The sequence below is a fragment of the Pituophis catenifer genome, unplaced genomic scaffold, assembly GCF_029215685.1.
Source record: "Pituophis catenifer annectens isolate HBS135680 unplaced genomic scaffold, rPitCat1.0.hap2 SCAF_3, whole genome shotgun sequence".
Taxonomy (NCBI): domain Eukaryota; kingdom Metazoa; phylum Chordata; class Lepidosauria; order Squamata; family Colubridae; genus Pituophis; species Pituophis catenifer.
In genome coordinates, this window is record NW_027256883.1 from 168,541,877 (window position 1) to 168,563,580 (window position 21,704).

Here is a 21,704-nt window from a genome sequence, read left to right on the forward strand (position 1 = left end):
TTACAAACCTGTAATGTCCAGTGGTAACAGAATCAGCAACAGACAACTGGCAGAACCTGGTTCCTTTTTTCCAGTTTAAATCAGTTAAAGCATGCTGGCTGAGGAATTCTGGCAGTTGAAGTCCACACAGCTTAGGTTGCCAAGGTTGAGAAACACTGTTCTAGACTGCTTTTTGAATAGAGGCCTGGCTCACTTTCAAAAATGTACTAAACTAACATTTACCACAGCCTGCTAAGCACTTTTAAAAGTGTTGGTCATTCATTATGCAGACAAATGTCAGTGCAGAAATCAGCTGTCCAACTTTCCCTGCACTTGAAGCCAAAATAATTTTGGAAGGAACTTCCTGGTTAGCAGGAATGGGCCTGGAGCAAAAGCTGAGAAATAAATCCCGCACCCAGCCATCCTCCTCCTTACTTCCCAAAAGTAAAGTATGACTCAGTTTTTATAGGAAGAATTTGGTAAATTAGCTGATTCAGATAAAAAAGTGTTCTGTAAGTGCCTTCGTGGTGTCCATATAGAACTTTATAGATCAAAATCAGCACTTACTATTGTATTCAGAAACCTATTATTGATGTAATGTAGGATCAAAAACATAGGTACAATGTGATACAGTACTAGCAGTAATGCCTGCCAATAGTTGAGCTGCTGCAATTTATCTCAGTTGCAGCTTTTGAATGATCTTCAAAGGTAGCTCCATGTAAAGTGTCTTGCAATAGTCCAGTGGAGAAGTGATATGAGCAAGGGGTCACTGTTGAGAGATTCCTATCTCTTAGTAACATGGCATTGCTTTCCAGGAATGTCTTCAAGGTTTGAGACAAGTCATTTCCAAACCTAGTTGTTGTTTCTGGATCTGTGTTTTGTTTCATAGAAGCTATGGCCATAATAAATGCCATATTCTTTTATGTGCAAAATATTTCATTGGTTTAGCATTCATATGTAGAGATATATGTTCTATATACAGTAAATAATAAAGGAGTGGAGCTTGGTGCTACAAATGCCATTTTGGGCCCGGCATCTACATTCCCACTGGTGCTACCCCAAACTTCCTTCTTCAATGGAAGATAGCGGGTGATTTTTCTTGTTCTGCTGGATGTGCTTAAAAATCTTTCCACACCTTGGAATTTTGCATGGATAATTTTATTCCACTTTCAGATCCTTATCAGTTTGCACTTGTTGTTTTTAAAAAGCTGGCGGGATAATGGGTTAGCACATTTGTTTCTGGCCTTCCTGATACTTGTGCTTTATATATGTATTTTCATACCAAATTAATTTTAGCAGACAGAGCTTATATAGAAGTATAATAGGGGTGGGTTCTAATTTTTTTTACTAATGGTTCTGTGGGCGTGGCTTATTTTCTGGGTATGGCTTAGAGGTCACGTGACTAGGTGGGCGTGGCTAGCTGGTCATGTGACCGGGTGGCCATGGCTATGTGTATAGGGACTACTCAGAGGGCTGAAAAGAGTCATTTCTGGAAGGTCCTCGCACTTACGACCCGACTCATTTGTTTGCTTTTAACACTGATCAGCTGTAGAGCGGCCCTTTGAAGCCCCGCGGCAAGAGTTTAAACAGGTTTTTTCCCTCTAGCCATCAGTTGGGACTTGGGAGGCAGCAATAGATTGGGAGTGGGGCCAAATAAAGGGTAAGAATAATGTGGGAGAGTGGGGGGGGTGGGGGGGAGAACCGGTTCAGTGATGTCATATCGTCATCGCTACCGGCTCGGCTGAACCGGACCGAACCGGGAGGAACCCACCACTGAAGTATAAATATGGGTTTCATGAGAACACGTAAATCAGAATTGAATTATGTTGATGATCAGTCATTAAGGACCATTTTGTCATCATTTGAAATAGGCTACACTGTATGTGCATTCTCTAGGACTGAGTGCATTTCCCAATGTATTACGGTAGGTAAAAAGCTTAGTGTAGTTATCCACTGTGTGTTTAGTCAGGTCACCAAATTTTATGGACAGTTTATACTTTAATTTCAAAACAACTAATTAGAAAACAATTTGTCCATGTGCTCAAATAGTGGCCAATTCTTCTCTTTAACTTCAATATATTATTATCCCAGTAACATACATTTTTCTCTTACTGATATTCTCTAATATGTTGAAGCAAAAAATGTGCTCAAAGGAAGTATTTCCTTTCAATGATACTAAAACAGTTAAATACAAGAATTACTTGTAAAAAAAATCTCCAGTGTGATAAAATAGCATTTGTTGCAGCATCTAGTTTATATTCATTCTATAAAAGTGATATGATGCTTGTCCTTAAATCAAATTGAATTAATTTGTTGATGTTCCAAAGAAGAGGCAGCTGAATTGTTGAGGGTGATTGTTTACAACTGTAAACAAAATTATTTTGGGAAAAGGTGTGTTTTGAAGAAAAAGCACTCCACCTCACCATCTTCCAGTTAGTAAAAGAACGAACATAGGTTTTGATATATAGAATACCAAAATAAAGGAAGGCAAATCTTTTATTGAAAGTATTAAGACTTTTTTTTGAGACAGCACATTTAATGAACTTTATGAACATTTTTAATACAGTATAATCAAGATGAACTATTTATTTATATAATGAAAGGCCTAGGCATAATGTCAAAAGACTACATACTGCCTGCAGAAATAGGTCAAAATAATGGAAATAGATAATACTTAATAGGAAATGAATAATATTAATCATGAAATAATACAGAACTAATAACTAGTTATATATAATGCTATATTAAGCATGTATAGTATTTAGAAGTAAGCATTTGTTTTTAATTCCTAAAAGAACACCAAAATTGACTTAACCTGTAAGATTCTATTGCTATTTAAAATTGGGGCTTTTTTTTGGCAAATACATGTTCTTATTTATTTAGTTCCTTTTTAATAGCAGCAAGTAGTGGATAATTGCGGTTCTTGCAGAAGGTACCTGAAAAATCATCTTGATCAAGTGTCCAAACCATAACACCTCCCAAATTGTTGTTCTTCGCATACTGAACCTAAAGAAGAGAGAGAGAAAGGAATGAAATAAAATCCCAAACACAATATCCACTCTGTAACAAATATGAGCTTACATGAACTTTTTATCTCACAAACCACACAATAAAGTTTGTCAATCTTCACTTTGCCTCAAATTTGCAAAAGGGCTTTAATTGTTTCCAAAATTTGAATTTGTTTGTATGTCAGCCATTAGAAGATCAAGAAATAACATTCTGACAGATAACAGTATTAGGGTCGTAAGGGTATCATTTTCAGATATTTTTGTAAGAAAAGAATGTTTTGAATTTGCAAATAGGATTGTGTAGTGCTTTAGCCTCGAAGGTAAAAAGGTGTTTAGGATTGTTCAAGGGAATATACATAACACCAGTCTGCAATACCTTAAAACATCTAGACTTTTCTTAAGATTCCTTGATTACCTTCTGCAGCAGCAGAGCAATTCTAGGAAAGAATATGTTAAGAAATTGCAGACAGGTGTGTGCCCACATGTACTCACAAGTATCTTTTCCCCTTCAAAGCTACAGCCCTTCAGAGTAATATTTATTTTAATGCTTTGAAATTTTTTATTTGTAAATTACTCTGTGATTCTCCAATGAAGACAGGTTTCTAAAATAAATAAGTAGAAGTCAACATAGGGTGCAGTGCATTTTCATTCAAGCATTTACAGTCTAAGTTACACTGTGGATGGTTCATCATGTCACAGCAGTATAATAATACCATGAAAATACCTGCTTCTGTTGTACAGAAAATGATTTTGCTAGGATTTGTATACATTACTTTTTTAGTTTTTTGGAGGTTTGCATCCGGGTAAGTGGACAGAATATAAGCTAAATTTATACATGTAGTAATTCAAGATAAATTGTCTAATCACCTCTTACCACCTCTTTGAAAAGTGGACCATCTTACATTTTGAATATTGTTCTTTGATGAAATAGAAGATGATTGGATTTCTTAATAAATCTTAATTGATTGGCTTGCTTAGTAAATTAATAAACATCTTTTTTTAAACTGACAGCCAGAGCTGTAATTCTGATGCAGCTAGCTACTGGTAATATGCCCTCTATGGAGATCTGGGAATTTCCAATGATTACTTTGAATAAGTATTTGTTTGTCTGCTTGTGTATCTATCTGAAAATTTATCCTCTGAATAAAATATTTTTTAGTTTATGTATTTATTTTTTATGTATTGTGTGTATTTTTAAATTTATTAAATTTATATGCTATCTATCTCATTGTAAAATGACTCTGGGCAGCTTATAATATCATAAAAGCAAATATAAAACAATTAAAAGCATGATGTAAAGTAGTTAGAACATTAAACTATTAAGCATTAATAATTAAGACATTAAAAGTTAACAAAAATCCAGATAAAAAGAAATGGGGTAGAGATGGGCTCCTAATCTATTATCTGTCTCCAGAATGGGATGCCTCCATTAGGGTCCCAAGCTAGCAGGCAGAGCTTGCAGGAGAAGACCAGGCAGAACTGTGGGGTGGAGTGAAATGTGTCATCACTTTAGAGTCCTTGCATTGCCACAAGACATCTAAGTCCAGTCCCCCTTGAATGCTGTTGTCCTTTAGTGGAGGGCTGTCAAACTCCTGGCCCAGGGGCTGAATGCATCATGTGGTGGCCACACCCATGCCCAGTTTAGCAAAGGGGAAAAAAGTCCCAATACATCACATGACGCCACCGTGACGACATGAGTTTGACATCTCTGGTCTAGTGCCATTTTAGTGCTGGTCATTAGTTGATTAGATTCTGGTATATTTGTTGTTAGTTGTAAAGTTGTGTCAAACCCATTGTGACTCCATGGACAATGTTCCTCCAGGCTTTCCTGTCCTCTACTATCCCCTGGAGTCCATTTAAGCTCACATCTACTACTTCAGTGACTCCATCCAGCCACCTCGTTCTCTGTCATCCCCATCTTCTTTTGCCCCCAATCCTTCCCAGCATTAGGCACTTCTCCAGTGAGTCCTTCCTTTTCACTAGGTTGCCAAAGTATTTGAGTTTCATCTTTAGGATTTAAGATTCTGGTGTATAGATTTGAATAAATCTTTTATGCTGCAACCTTATGAATGATCCTGATTCTTTGCACCTGAGAAGCCAGGTTTTCAGGCCCTTTCATAAAGCCAAGATGTTGAGAACCGATCTCACTTCAAGGGGCACAATGTTCCAAAAGGTGGAAGCCATAGCACAAAAGTCTTTCCTGGATCCTGCCAGTTACAATTACTTGGTTGATGGGATCCACAGCATGCTCCTTCTGCAAGTGGAGCAGGTCAATTCCATTGGGGTAAGACAGTTCCTCAAATAGACTCGAGCCATGTCAAGAAGGGCTTTAAAGGTGATAACCAACATCTTGAATTGGACTCAGAAGCAAACTGGCAATCAGTGCAATTCATGCATAGTGGTGTTATATGGGCTACTCTAGGGCCCCCCAGAATGGTCCATACTTTTGCATTCTATGCCAGTTGTAGCTTCCAAATGCTCTTTGAGGGTAGCTCCATGTAGAGCACATTGCAGTAGATGACCAGGGCATGAGTGAATGAGTACAGGGTCTCCCAATCCAGGAAAGGGTGCTTAAAATTGCCCTATTGCATAGCAGTGAGATTTTTCTACATTTTTTTGCCTTCTTTTTGAACAAATGAAGTTCAAGCCTTTTCAACCTTGTTGCATACCATTTGTATCACCACAATTGGTACTTAATTAATAAGTAACAAATAATCATGCTACAATACTTGCCTTTATTTGAACGCTTGTTTCATCTTCATAGCCCACCCATTGGTTCCCTTTGTAGGAATAGGGGACACTTTGCTCTTCAATCTTTTCTATTGTGGCACCATGATTAAAACTACAAATCTGTCAAATAAATTAGAAAGGATAAATATTGTGATATCAGTAGATTGTTTGGCTCTCTTCTGAACTTAGGTTACCTACATTTGGGGCATTTTTTTTCTACCTGTCTGTCATTTTAGCAAATGCTTTGGATTGCTGATGGATATAAAATGGGTTGATATCTCTAGATCTGAAAAATTGGTATATTATATGTTTAGAATGGGAGATATGCTCCCTTGTATTCAGCTTGTACTATAATGGGTGGGTATCACCACTGATGCTGTTGTCATATGCTCAAGTGATCTCAAATAATTAGACACTGTTTACCAGTTTCAGATGATATGCCATCATCATCTATATGTGCTCTTGTAAAAAGTCAGATATGGATTAAAAATGGGTCAAGTGAGAATTAAAAATGTAAAAGAAAAAGGAAAAACTTGTTTACTTTTGGAAGAGCTCTTTACAGCCATTGCTGCCTGTCCTCCATCTGTAGCTTTTTTTGTGTGTGTGTGGTTAAGAAAGACTGATCACCATGACCATTCACAGATTATTCCAAGTGGATCACTGTAATTTTTTTTAAATGTCTGAAGTAGTATTTAAAAGTGGTTTGGAAGCTTCAATAAATACAGAAGTCTGTACTAATTCTGATTGATCTATGTAGTTGTTACCATTATATACTTTTGAAATAGTTAATATGGCTGCCAATCTCTGTTTAGTTACTTGCACTTTCTTCTAATTCTAGTCCCCAAATAGTTGAAAAAGTCTGATTCAATATCAATCAACCTCCATATTAAAATAATCGGTGGAGGATCATATTTTCCATCCATAGGAGATGTATATTTTGCATGTACAGAACAAAGGGTCTTCTCTGAGGAACCACCCTTGTTTTAATTATTCAGATTTTATGGATAGTATTTTGGGAATGTCTAATCATTCTCTAATTGTCAATTAATGTTAGCAACTTAAGGCAATGGAACATGGTTCCCAGAACTAGCACATCCTAAAACAGCCCACAGTTGGAAGGAAATGAGTGTCCTAGCACATGAACACCATGTGCAAAAGAACTCTTAGAATGTACATGCTGATCCAGCCTTTCCTGTTTTTTTTTTTAAAGAGCTGTCATTTTAGTAGCCAATTGATTTTTTTGGAATTCCAGTTGGCTGTTTTTTGTTGCATCATAAAACACAATATTCTTGCTTCCTAAACATCGTGTAGCCTGAGACCTGATTTTTCCTTCTTTTGATCTAACTCAGTGGTGGGTTTCAAATTTTTTTACTCCCGGTTCTGTGGGTGTGGTTTGGTGGGTGTGGCATGGCTTGGTGGGCATGGCAGGGGAAGGATACTGTAAAATCTCCATTCCCTCCCCATTCCAGGGGAAGGTTACTGCAAAATCCCCATTTCCTTCCAATCAGCTGGGACTCGGGAGGCAGAGAATAGATGGGGGCGGGGCCAGTCAGAGGTAGTATTTACCGGTTCTCCAAACTACTCAAAATTTCCGCCACTGGTTCTCCAGAACTCGTCAGAACCTGCTGAAACCCACCTCTGATCTAACTATGGATGAGGATTTCCTCTTCATGTACTGTCTTAATGCAAAAGATTAAAAGAGTTATCAAGCCATCCTTTTTTAATATCTGCCCCTTTTAATGTTCCCTTCTTTGCTTCCTTTAATTTGGAAGCAGTTCTCAAATTGTTTCTCCGTAACAGTTTCCTTTCTCAGTAGAAGTCAGTGTTATAATCAAAATGGAAAATTACACAAATATAAAATGCGCCTTGCTGCATAAGTTTATCCTCAGCATGGAGGGACTATAAAAAACAGGACAAGCATAGTAACTGTATGTAAATACAGTACTGTGCACTATAATCCTGCTGGATTCCTATTGATCCTTCACATGAATATATTAGAGTTAGTGTGTGTATGTACTATGTGTGTACATATATAGGATATTGACTGAAAGATAAAACTATAAAAGAATGAAATCTGCTCTCCCAATTGGCAATCTTGCCTCTGTTTCAAGTCACTTGATTTCCCTCCCAGGTTACAGATGATAAAACCTAACCGATTTTACACACCTTGAAGTAATTCTTAAATGGCTTTAAAATAAGGACAGTTATTAATGTTAAAATACTGGGTTAATCATTAGTTATGCTAAGAACAACCTAAACTTGCCTCATTCATAAATTGGGAAGGAGATGAAGGTAAGATTCAAGGGGATACAGCAGAAAAAGTATGTTGTCATGATACCATGCTTAGGTGCAAGTAGGAAAACCACTAAAATGATTTGTACCTCATAATATGCCAGGATTCCTGCTGTTTTTGTGAATGGGCCAGCTAGCCCAGGGCCAGAGGCGGGAGCTCCAAGCCCAGTCTGTGCAGAAGAAAGAGTGAAAGTGTGTCCATAGGTAGGAATTCCCATGATGATTTTCAAATTAGGGGCACCTTTGGTCTTCAAATATCTCACAGCATAGTCCTGAAAAAGAAGATATAATTATTCACGATATGCTTTAGATAGTGTCAGCCACACATGGTAGACTACATCCATAAATCAACTCCAGAGGAAGACTAGGACTATACAGGTAATCCTCATTTAGTGACGATCATTGGACCTTTCAACTCAGTTGTTAAACAAAATGGTCACTAAGTGAAACCATAGCTGTGCTTTGATCTTTCTTCAGTTTTCGTTTGCTTTAACTGAGGTTGTAAATGTGAGGATAGGTCATAGGTCACAAAGTTTTTCATCACCATCATAACTGATGGAATGTAATCTGGATTCCCGGGGGGGGAGGGATGCATTCCAGAGAAGCAAGAAACAATTGTTCAAATAGTTTGTGTGAGAGAAAGAGGATGAAGATGGCTCCTCCCTAATATTTCCCAGAGTCTATGCTTTATGGAGGTGGTAGTTTTGCTTCAGTTTGGCAAGATTTTTCTGAGGGAAAAAAATTGCTTGGAAGAATTACAATGTGCTTTTCTTGGTTTTTGGAGCCTGATAATAATTGTTGATAAACAAGGATTATTTATACTTTATGGCTAATCTATAATAACAGAATAATGTAAGTCTGCTGTTACACCTCAGTGAGTCATGCAAGTCAGATTCTTACACCCCAGGAGAGGCCAGCCCAAGTTTATTCTTAATGCTATCTCTGTTTCCATTTGAAAGAAGCATTGAAGAATGCTTCAATTTTCTTTGTTTACAATATTTGCTTCAAGGTTACCTTTCTACAGACAGGTACTTCACATGAATTAGTTCTGTTATATTGCACTATTACTATTACATCCCTTATATTACTAAATACTTGTTATGGATGGTAGGATGATAATTAAGTGCTCTAAATGTTTTAACCTGTGTTGAAATAAATATGTAGGAGGAAAGTTTTATTCCAAATTTGAAATGAATGTGCAGTATTTCTCTGCATTTCAGATTTCATCACTGAAATAATTTCTAGAAATAATTTCTAAAATCAGATATTTGCATCAGTATGGTATCCTAATCTAAAATTCTATATTCAAGTTATGGGTTAATTATATTTTAAATGTTTTATAATCCCCCTCAAAAATAATTTATTCTATCCCATTTTTGTAATTGTGATTTTGTGAATTGTTTATTTATTTTTTATTTATTAGTTTGATTTATATGCTGCCCTTCTCCGGAGACTCAGGGGGCTTACAATGCTTTTAAGCAATAGCCTTCATATTTTTGTATATACCTGCTTAGTAGGGCTTTTGGCCCCCCCAAGCGGTGTTCTCTTTTATACAAAGTCAGCTTATTGCCCCCACAAACCGGGTCCTCATTTTACCTACCTCGGAAGGATGGAAGACTGAGTCAACCTTGAGCCTGGTGAGAATTGAACTCGCAGTAATTGCAGGCAGCTGGCAGCTAAATACTACTTTAACAGTAGTTTAGTCCACTGCACCTCCAGGCTCGATGTTCAACATTTAGTCCATATCCTGAATATGCATTATGTATTCAATGTATGTATATTTCCTTCTACTATATAAATATTTAAATAAATATTTGCAAGCAACATCTATTCAAAATACTTTTTTCATATGTTTGGATGGTCAACTTTTTCCAGGACTGAGAACTTAACTCTTTTTCCCAGGCAATTGCGAGCAACATAAAATATCACTGAAAGGATGATAATTCCACCAGAAGGGGCTGATTGTGTGAGGCTATTTTTCTGGTTGAGAACTTTTAAAAAATGGGAAATATGAGCTCATGCATATACTTGGTAACCAAATGTGAGGGATAGAGTTCCCATCTTTCTTCATTACTGGTCACATTGGTTAGGGAACTTGGAATGGAATAAGAACCCATTTTTACTAGTCCTTACTATACACCCTTTATAGTCCTTACTATACTATACTATGGGATGCGGTGGCTCAGTGGCTAAGACGCTGAGCTTGTTGATCAGAAGGTTGGCAGCGGTTTGAATCCCTAGTGCTGCGTAACAGGGTGAGCTCCTGTTACTTGTCCCAGCTTCTGCCAACCTATCAGTTCGAAAGCACGTAAAAAATGCAAGTAGAAAAATGATGACCACTTTGGTGGGAAGGTAATAATGCTCCAGGCACCTTCGGCGTTTAGTCATGCCAGTCACATGACCACGGAGAACGTCTTCGGACAGCACTGGTTCTTCGGCTTAGAAACGGAGATGAGCCCCGCCCCCTAGAGCTGGAAACAACTAGCACACATGTGCGGGGGGAACCTTTACCTTACTATGCACCATCAGGATAACAATGAAAAGATGAATTATTCCCCAGGCAAACAAAAACTTCTAGATAATGTAGAAAACATGCTTGGAATTCCTGCCCATAATAATTGTCAATCTGTTTACTGGGATTGGGGTTGCAGGTGTGGGGTTGAATCTGTTGTGTTGGCTTCATTCATTAGCGCTGGATTTCAAGATAATTACTAGATCAATACAATACTTGCTACTATATCATTAGAGTCAATTAGGGTCAAAGTCAAATATAGTATTTCAAACCTACTTGAAAAAGTTCACAACTAGATAACTTACAACATTATAAAAGGCTGCAGCTCCTTTGTCAGCTCTGCTCTTCCTAAGGGGGCTTCCATGGCCAGTATAGGGGTGACTATGATCTGGCCAATAACCATGAAAATCAAAGGTCATGACATTAAGGAAATCTGCAAATCTATAGAAAAATAAATAATAATTCAATAAACTTTTGGTAATGACTATATTTTTATTAGGTTTCTGTAAAGTTTCTGAAAAAAGCCATTATCTCACATTGAATTTCAGTAAGAATTCTAAATGTAACAGACTTAACTTTTATTAATAATCCATACATTTCTGGAATATGAATTTTAATTTAAACCTTAACACCGTTCTGCTTAACGAACTTTAAAGGAGAAGATTATGCAAGTGATGCAAATAAGTTGTTTATTCTCCTTGCACATGTCTTGAAATGGTTTTGAATCACTTACAGGTAGTCCTCGACTTACAACAGTTCATTTAGTGACCATTCAAAGTTACAATAGCACTGAAAAAAGTAACCTATGACCAGTTTTCACACAACCATTGCATGATCCCCATAGTTATGTGATCAAAATTTGGATGCTTGGCAACCAACTCATATTTATGACAGTTGCAGTGTCCTTGGGTCATATAATTACCTTTTGAGACCTTCTTACAGGTAAAGTCAATGGGCAAGCCAAATTCACTTAACAACTGTGTTACTAATTTAATAACTGCAGTGATTCACTTAACAACTGTGGCAAGAAAGATTGTAAAATGGGGCAAAATTCACTTAACAAATGTTTCACTTAGCAACAGAAATTTTGGACTCAATTGTGGTGGTAAGTTGAGGACTACCTGTATTTATTTTGCTTTTTTTTCATTTATTTAAAAATGTCCTGTTTTCAGTGATAAAAGAAATTTATCAGAAGATTTTAAACTAGGCAAGTATAAAAACATGATAACTTGGAAATGTTTATTTGGGTTAATTCATGAATGTATGTTCATATCTGTATGTATTCTATGAGTCATGATAATAAGAGTACTTGCCTAGCAATATTCGGGATATCAAAGCCACTATCAATAGCTTCTTTTCCAGCTGGTACTGCCACACTCAATATGAGATTTTGCCTGTTTGGATTCTTCCGGGCCTCATAGCGGAATGCTACATTCAGGTCCTAAATGACATTAATTGAAATCATTATTGTGATTTAATAAATGGTAAAAAGATTTAACTTGCAAGTTCTTGAGTTATATACAGTAGAAAAGCAGCAAGAACCTGTAGTATTGCAAATATTTTCAGCTTTTTTTATTTACTACAATAGGCTGTGTTGTCCAATGTTAGGAACATCTCTGGATAATCTGCTCATTATGTTTTTTAACCTTGTAAATGCAGGGTAAATGCAAAGGAATTAGGTTTGGGACTGTCAGCAGGATTGTTTTGATATTTGCAGCACTATGCTCCAACCATGTGAGATTAGTTTGACAACTAATTTAGCCAAAGGCTGCCCTCACAACTGTCTGCAGAACCCTTTCCCATTGCATCAAAGCATGAATGAATCCTGGAGCTGCTGAACTCCACGGAAGAAGAAGCGGCTTAAAAATTGTTTTCTCCCTCCCCCCTTTTCTTCTAGAAGTCTACAGAACATAAATTATTTGGAAGTCAGGGAATGATTACTTGAGCTCTAAAGAATTATAGGTGAGAGTAGAGGAAAGTATAATTGAAGTAAAATTTGGATTTCTTGGATATAATATCATGTAAAGACTGTCTACTAGAAAAGGAGTAGCACTTCAAAAAGTATGCAAATTGGAAATGATGAGCTTCTGAAGAAAACCTGTATCATTTGATTGAGAGGAAAAAAAAGATACCAGAAAGTAGAGAGACAAATAATGGAGGACACTGGCCTCATAAGAATAATCAGTATATTTGAATAACTGAGGCAGTGCTTTGGTGGAATGAAATGATTGTACAAATCTCTAATATGCATAGAAAAAGGAAAGTCATATCCTTATACTATTTACAAAGAGATGATTTAATATATGTACCTGAACCAGCTTAACCAAATCCCTTTTATTATTCTGGCTTGGTCTGTGCCAAGCAACATCAATACCATCAAAATTATTCTTCCGAAGAAAGCTGATCACGGATGCTACAAATTCCGAGCGTGTGGCAGGAGAGGAATTTATGTTCTGGAAGCTGTTATAAATGGGAGAGAGAGAGACAATCAGATTTTAAAAATAAATTTTTTAAAAGGAATATAATTGAATCATTTTAACCAGATGTGCAACATGCTTTCTAATATTGCAACTATTGAACTGAAATTTAAGTTGTCAGTTCCCTTTCACTATTACATCTCCAAACCATTCAAAGCTTCCATAGTACCATTGGTATTAGTGGAAAGAGAATTTAAAAGCTGGACATCATCATCATTAAAAAGTGTAAAAGGACTTGAATTCTTAAAGATTCAGAATTCAATTTGATAGATAAGCACTTTGCTTGCCTATTAAATTCTGCAGAGATACAAAGGTCTATAACCTTCCCTCTCCTCTTTTCACTTTATGTCTAGCTTTATAAAGCTGTAGAATAGTGGTGATCTGCTACACAGCACAAAATGGCTTCAGTTCAGAATTACCCTTTGCAAATATCTCTCAAAGGTGCTTTTTAAAAAGTTAATTGGACTTTCTTCATTTTTTCTTGAAGACATTTCACTTTTCATTCAAGAAGCTTCATCAGTTATGACTGGAGGGGGGCATCTTTAAGGAAAAGCAAAGAAAGCCCAGTTGCCTTTTGAAAAAGTACTTTGAGACAAGCATGACCTGGATGACTTAGAATCTTCATAGATGCACCCTTTGCAAACAATTCAATTTATGAATTGTAAAGTAAAACTCAATTTATGTCAGCCAGAAGCTTTCATTAGGCTGTGTGTGTGTGTGTTTTCGCAATTGCACTTCCAGCATATTTAGACACCACTTTGGGGAGGTTTTCTCTATATTTGTACAAGTGGAGACTAGGGGAGATGGGGAAGACAGATATAGGTTATGATTTTTCAAATGCAGCATTTAGCAGGAAAAAAATGTTAATTTTAAGGGATCAGCTCACTTTGAGGAGAAGCTAAATAATGACCAAACTATACCCTGAAGTACAAATATAGTTTGACATTGCATATGCACATTTTTTTCAATGGCAGTTTTATTTATTTATTTATTTATTTGGTTAATTAAATTTCTATGCCGCCTGTTTCCCCTACAAGGTGACTCTGTCATAAGACCCCTGATCAGAGTTGGAATTGGTACCTCTTTCCCTTTGTGCTGCAGTTATCATGAAAATCTCATTTGAAATAACTCAATTAACAATTCAGTTACATCTGGTTTGGAAATCAAACAAACAAATAAATTGACAGTTCTATACTTACGGTCTAGAGCCTAAATTAGCTCCACCAACAGACAGAAGAATCTTCAGTTCGGGATTCCTGAAAAAGTAAATGAAAATACTCAGTTATACTCAATATAATTGTCCATATTTTCATGTCTGATCCTTTTTCTAACTATTAAGTTCAACGTAAAAATATTGGTATGCCTATAGTGCCAATGATCCTTTGGACAGCTGTCTGCTAGATAGCCTAGTCATTGCATCTGCAACACAAAGCACTAATTCTTCCATCATCTTTTCTTACAGATGCTCCTACACTCAACAAAGACCCCTTCAGCAGAAAAGAGAGCAGTAATTGTAATCTATTGCTTTACTTGGCACTGCACATTTGTGTTAAAAAAAAGAAAAGAAACAGAAAAAAGAAAGATGCATATATTAGAATATCCCTGTAGGCATGAAGAGATGGAAAAAGAAAGAAACAAACTTGGTTGCCTGCTAGGGAATGTTCACCATGATAACCATTTTATGCAATCACCCAAAATATGCTTTCAAAATTCTAGATTCTGGCTTACAATGCCTACCTTTGATCTAAAATTATCTAACTGCTAGAAGCAAGTGAGGAATTTTATGAATAGTGTGGATAAATGAATGCTCATCCTGCCACACACTTCAGTGCAACTTATGCATCTTTAACATTATTCAAAGAAGAGAAACTGACATTGGTCAAGACATTCAGACACTCCTTAAAAGCATAATTACTACATCCCATTTTATATTTCTTATTATATCTCATTAAATTTTTGCTATTATTGTTAATAAAATATTAAATTGAAAAGTAACAGGAGGGAAGAATTAAGTAGAACATGTCTCTATATTCTTCCATTCTTCTTCATTCACAATTATTTCATTAGCCAATATAAATTTTTTTAGCTTCTGTAAGATGAAATTTGTGCCCCGAGCCCTTCTGACTTGCAAAAGTTTATTCATTGAAAACTTCCTTTCTTTCTACAAAAATCCTCCTAATCAATGTTACTGATTCTATTATCCTGTGAAATGTTAAGATGACTTTTGATGCAGAAGTTGCCAAGATTTGAAAAGTAAGAGGAGGTGCATAAAATGGAGCATTGCATTACAAATACTGAACATTTATTGCAATATTACAATAATATTTGTAGTTTGTGCTGTGGATATCATAGACATATCTATGAAAAATGCCATTCATTGTCCAGTAAACCACCCAGTGAATAGATTACTGGATGAAACGCCTAAATTCCCTCTTCCATTTTTAAACTAAATCCCAAGGGTAGATTTCCTGAGGGAACTCAAGTCATTGTGCCTTTGTAGATTGAAAAGTGTGATAGTCAAGACAACTTTTAAGTGATGGAAAGATAAGTAACAGGAGAAAAAGAATTACTCAGTAGTGGGATTCAAGTAATTTAACAACCGGTTCTCTGCCCTAATGATTTCTTCCAACAACCAGTTTGCCAAACTGCTCAGAAAGTTAACAACCGGTTCTCCCGAAGTGGCTGAATCCCACCACTGGAATTACTGCTTGGCAGAGTCAAACAATTGAACCTGTTCATGGAAGAAGTCAATCTTTTTCCTTTACCATAATTCTTACAACACCTGTTTCTTTTCAAACAGTTATGGCATCAGGAAGGAAGTTTTTTCTTCCTGGTACAAATATCAGTGTGAAGAGAGGATACATGAGGATCAAGGTAGAGGATTGTCTTCTTTTGCGAGTACTCTTGCCCTGATACTGATGGCTTCTCCCTGCAACAGTTATTCTATCAGAAATGTTGATGTGAGGTTAAACCACAGATATCAAGTCTCTCAGTTTAAGTTTAAGAAGAGCCTCATGTCAACAAGTATCCTATGAATTGAGCATCCCTTCGGCGTTAGTAGCTGATGTGGATATTGGTATTTTGGGGTGCATTGGCTATTACACGATCTCCCATCTGTACTTACCTAGTTTTAAGTCCCCTGAGGTTGTTATAGGTAGTATCATCATTCCATTCATACTTGGTGATTTGATTGCCTGATATATTAGCAAAAGCATAAATGATGTGGGTACAAAGATCTGGTTCAATGTCATCAGTGACAAAGCCCCCTGGGGCTTCCCTGTACTGAGACCAGCTGGTGAAGTAACAAACCAGGTTAATGGCAGAAACTGTTATAAAGAGGAAGAAAACAAAATAAATTGTGTTAAACAAAAGGCACGAGTTATTCAGTCTAAAGAATGGAGACGTTGTCTACTTATTCTATCCTGCTTCTTCCAAATTTGCACTCTTGCCCTGAGTTGAATGTGCCAGAGCTATCATTTGCACGCACTAGTTTAAGATAATTCCAAGCACATCACAAATATATGGTGAAATATTTTTTTGCTGTTAATCTTGTGCTTGTTATGAATTGTAAACAGGAACAAACAGTCATACAGGTAAGGTAAAGGTAAAGGTTATTGTCCAGTTGTTTCCACCTCTAGAGGGCAGTGCATTGGTTGAGATGGGAATAAACAATCAATCAAACAAACAAATAAGCAAACAAATTAATAAAAATGCAATCTCCTGCCAGTTTCCCTATCGTTCTTACTTGTAGGAAATGGCAAAGGTTGCAAATGGCAATTACACAATGCTGTAATGTCATAATTGTGAGCTGAACATAAGTATGATGACTAGTCATAAATACCATTCATTCAGTGACTGTTAAGCAACCATTTTGATGTTAAGCAAGGACCACCTATATTCTTGGGTACTGATTTAATAGCTATGCCAGGCAGTACAATATGTCTCAATGAGACACAATGTGCAGCAAAAGTGATGCTATTCAATTTTGGGGGGAGCAGAAATGACATAATTTGCTTTGTTGAGTTATTTCACATTGTTCCAGTTGCCTCCTTTGGCAGACCCAGAAAAGACAACATTGGCTCTTCAGCAGTCATCTGCTAAGCTTATGCTTGCTGTCATCTGCAAGTGGAGTGATATGAAATGAAGTGAAGAGTTACTTCATCTTCCTCTTTAGAATTAAGGGTCTTATTTCACCAGCTTTTCAAGAAGTATCTCACATGAAACATTGTTCAGACAAAAGCCCTCTTAAAGTGGGTCTCAAATTATTGGTTTGGCTGTGCTGTTTAGCAGCCAAAGTTCCATTTAGATATTCCAGTTTTGCTTTTTCTTTCTTCATTATGTATGAACAAGGAAAGTAATAGTTTCTCAAATACAGAATACAGCTCATCAGTCTGGAACCCATATTGCATATAAGACATTAATATAATTGAGCGAGTCGAGAGATATTTCAGAAGAGGAGTCCTCCACTCCTCTGCTCACAACAGAATACCTTATACCATCAGGTTTGAAATTTTGGGCTTAGATAATTTCGGTCTGACCTAAGCATAGTACATAAAATTATCTGCTACAATGTCCTACCTGTCAATGACTACTTCAGCTTCAACCGCAACAATACACGGCACAGCACACAATAGATACAAACTTAAGATAAACCGTTCCAAACTCGATTGCAGAAAATATGACTTCAGCAACAGAGTGGTCAATGCCTGGGAATGCACTACCTGACTCTGTGGTTTCATCCCCAAACCCCCATAATTTTAACCTTAGACTGTCTACTGTTGACCTCACCCCATTCCTAAGAGGTCTGTAAGGGGTATGCATAAGCGCACCAACATGCTTACTATCCCTGTCCTACTGTCCCCATTTATTCATATCCATTTCCTGTATTCATAATCACGTTTATACTTATATCTGTTATCTTATTCATGCTTGCCAAATAAAATAAAAAAATAAATAAACTTTCTCATTCAAATAAAGCTTAAAAAAAGACATTTTAAATTTAGAACGACTTGAAATGCCTCCCCCTGTCCCCACCCACACAGGAAATAGTGACATACCATTTTGAAGAAATATCAGCGTAGCAATGCCTAATACAAAAACAAAGCCAAGAGAAGAAAATTAAATTCTAGCAAAGCTAAAACAATGACCATAATACTTAGTTCACACCCTTCTGTGGTCAAAGGGAAGTTCTTCAATTAATACAAGTATTTGAAATTAATTAGATAATAACATGTATCAGGCTTCCTAAACCGGACAGCGTCATGGGATTTCCCCCCACCCAGACAACAAATTTTCTTTCATCAACTTTGAAGTATATCATCATCAATGTTCAAAAGATTATTTCATCTAATCCATGTCATGAGCAGAAAACTGTAGTGTCATCTGAACTGCCAGTTCAAATCATGGAAATTCTGCATATAAGATCATAACTTAACATTAAAGAACAAGATCAGAGACTTACCAATCCATATTGACAGTTGAGCCATCCTGGTTCCCAGTGTGCAACTGAACCACAATAGAAACGTTGCTTCTTTACAAAATGATACCTATATTGTGGCCCTCCTCTTATTTATAGTCACTTAACAGACTTGTAGTGTTTTTTAGGAGGAATTGTTTCTCTGTTCCTGGAATGATTGTTGTGCAATTGATGTTATGTTGCAAGCGCTGCAATGAAATCAGGATTCCTTTCTTTTTCTTTACTTCTGTCTAAATGGAAAAAACAGCAGAACAAGTTTTACGGCTTCACATCTCTTCCAGCTCTAAATCCATGAAAATATCATACGTGATTCCTTTTTATTTAATGATTTAAAAAAAATATATTTTTCATCCCGTAAGTAAAACTCATAAAAATAGCAGATACAATTAAGCTCGAGTGAAAACGCTTGGTTGAAAAGCCTGACTGTGGAGAGCATTCTGTCCTGTGGAGAACATTCCACAGAATACAGATAAGCTTCTTTTCTGTGTGAACAACAAATCACTCTTAAAAAATGAAAGGCACATTTAATAAGACTTCTCCTGATGACTTTCGCTTTCAGAAAAGTTCAGATGAACAATCTCTCACATAGGGTGGTCCTTGACTTGCAACCATTCATTTAGTGACTGTTCGAAGTTACAACGGCACTGAAAATGTGACTTATGACCATTTTTCACGCTTATGATTTTTGTAGCACCCTCATGATCACACATGACCAAAATCCAGGCACTTGTCAACTGGCATGTACCGTATTTATAATGGTTGCAGTGTCCTGGCTTGTGTGATTACCTGTTGTGGTCTTCTCACAAGCAAAGTCATTGAGGAAGCCATTCACTTAAGAACCATGTACTAACAACTGCAGTGATTCACTGAACAACTGTGGGAAGAAAGGTTGTAATATGGGGCAAAACTCACTTAACAACTGCCTTGCTTAGCAAAAGAAATTTTGGGCTCAATAAGTCAAGGATCACTTATCAGGTTTAAAGATTAAAAACCAACTCCTTAGATTATGCTCAGACAATACTGTAAGGGATGACTAATTTAGTCTTTAAGACTCATAATTAGTCAGTGTTGGAGTGGGGAAATATTAACCAGGTTCCATATATCCTGTGCTATTCCCAAAATGCATATTTTTAACTTAATTTAATTTAATTTAATTTAATTAATTCAATTTATATGCCGCCCCTCTCCGAAGACTCATGTATCTGTGTAGAGCTGCATGAATGAAAACATGACTGAAACCCCTGACCATGTGGAATGAGAACTGTGTGATTATGTGGAAGCTTTTATACAGTAATTGTAGGTAAAAAAGCAGGTCTAATGAGAAGAATAGCTGAACACTCAGCAACAAATCCTGGCAAGAGAACAGAACTATGAGCCAAGACTTTGGTAACAGCCTGATGGAAAAAATCAAGAGAGGAAAAAGCTTTGTACTATGCTCTGATGGCTGTTCTCTCGATGTTTCTTTATGACTTTGAAAAACATTAGGTTTTAGCTTTAACTCTGAGTTTTATTAAGTCTTAATATCTGACCACCTCTTTGAAGCTCATATTTCCCCTCTCTAAGTTGATCAGTTTTGTGTCAAATTCTTGCTCACTTTATATCACACCCCATCCCACTGCAGCTCTCAGTCCCTTCTGCCACAAATGAGTAAGTGTGCTACAAAGATAAGAATGGGTGCCTACTTCTGACATAGAGGAAAGTAAAGTCTTCCCATCATCTTGCAAATTGCTCATGCTTCTAGATCTAGACACAAAACCTCAGCACCAATAAGCAACTTTTATGTAGTTAATTCATGGGTAGATTCCAAAAGTCTGGATCTATATGTATTGGATGTGTGTGGGGCAGGGGTGGGTTCTAATTTTTTTTATTACCGGTTCTGTGGGCGTGGCTTAATTTGTGGGCGTGGCTTGATGGTCATGTGACAATTCTTTAGTATTTAGCAGAGGTACTGTTCTACCAGGCTTTTAATTGCTTGCAGAGCTGTACCGGTCTACTCATTTGTTTTTGCAGGCACCGGTCTACTCATTTGTTTTTGGAGGCACTGGTCTACCTATTTATTTTTGCAGGCACTGGTCTACTCATTTGTTTTTGGAGGCACTGGTCTACCCATTTATTTTTGCAGACACCGGTCTACTCATTTGTTTTTGGAGGCACTGGTCTACCCATTTATTTTTGCAGGCACCGGTCTACTCATTTGTTTTTGGAGGCACCGGTCTACCACCACACTGCCTTTTAACACTGATCAGCTGTAGGGCGGCCGTTTGAAGCCCCACGGCAAGAGTTTAAACGGTTTTTTCTTTCTAGCCGATCAGCTGGGACTCAGGAGGCAGCAATAGATTGTGGGTGGGGCCAAATAAAAGGTAAGAATAATGCGGGAGGGGAGGGGGGAGGGGGGGCAGAACCGGTTTGGTGAGGTCATATTGTCACTGCTACTGGCTCGGCAGAACCGGGCCGAACCGGGAGGAACCCACCACTGTTGTGCGGGCTCTATTTAGATGTTGCCGGATCAATTGTACAGCAAACTGTATGTCAGAAACCAGAGCCTGATGACTCAGGAGCAGACAAAAGAAGTTGGAGAGGAGAGTCATTCTGACCTTCCTTAAGTAATCTACTGTGTTTAAGTAGAGTGGAGTGGAGGATACTGCTATTGGAGAAAGATTAAGTAGCTGGTCCTTTAATGTCTATATGTGGAACAAATCTTGCCATCCTCTCTTTTGCTTGTGGAAACAACACAAGTAGAGAAACTGAAAAAAACAAGTGAAGTCATGTGGAAAAGTAAAACAGAAATGGGCCAGTCACCTACAGAAACACTAAAGTACTTGGATTCATTAGTTGCTTTTCATCAACAACTGGCTACAGATGCAGGACAACTTCTGAAAACTTCTATAAGGATTTTAAACTGAGGGAGCACTTTTCCTGGTCCAGCATAATGATAGTTTGGTATTTTTTCAGCAAATGATTATCTGAAATCATTTTCAGCAAATGATTATCAGGTTTCTGAATAACCAGACAAAGCGACACCAGCCCAGCCCAGCCCTGTATTTGTTTTACAGGCCAGCCTGTAATTATTTGTTTTTTAAAAATTGTATGCTACTTTAATTAAAAATGCTAAGCAATTTACACCTAATGCAATAAAACAACCACAACAGATCAATAGCCAGTAATCATGAAACTAGCAAATTAACCATTAGCATAATGCAATGAGATCATCATATGTGTGAAGACAGGAC

At 37.0% G+C, this 21,704-nt stretch overlaps 1 protein-coding gene across 1 annotated transcript; it reads right to left on the reverse strand.

Moving 5' to 3' along the window:
• Window positions 1-2,512: 2,512 nt before the first annotated feature.
• On the reverse strand, window positions 2,513-18,601 carry LOC139314195 (chitinase-3-like protein 1). Its single transcript, XM_070939751.1, has 10 exons — window positions 18,460-18,601; window positions 18,056-18,085; window positions 16,123-16,324; window positions 14,198-14,254; window positions 12,831-12,981; window positions 11,835-11,962; window positions 10,827-10,962; window positions 8,099-8,281; window positions 5,721-5,837; window positions 2,513-2,985 (listed from the first exon to the last, which is right to left on the reverse strand). The coding sequence occupies exons 1-10, from the start codon at window positions 18,482-18,484 to the stop codon at window positions 2,851-2,853; spliced, it is 1,164 nt and encodes a 387-aa protein (XP_070795852.1). The 5' UTR covers window positions 18,485-18,601; the 3' UTR covers window positions 2,513-2,850.
• Window positions 18,602-21,704: the final 3,103 nt, after the last annotated feature.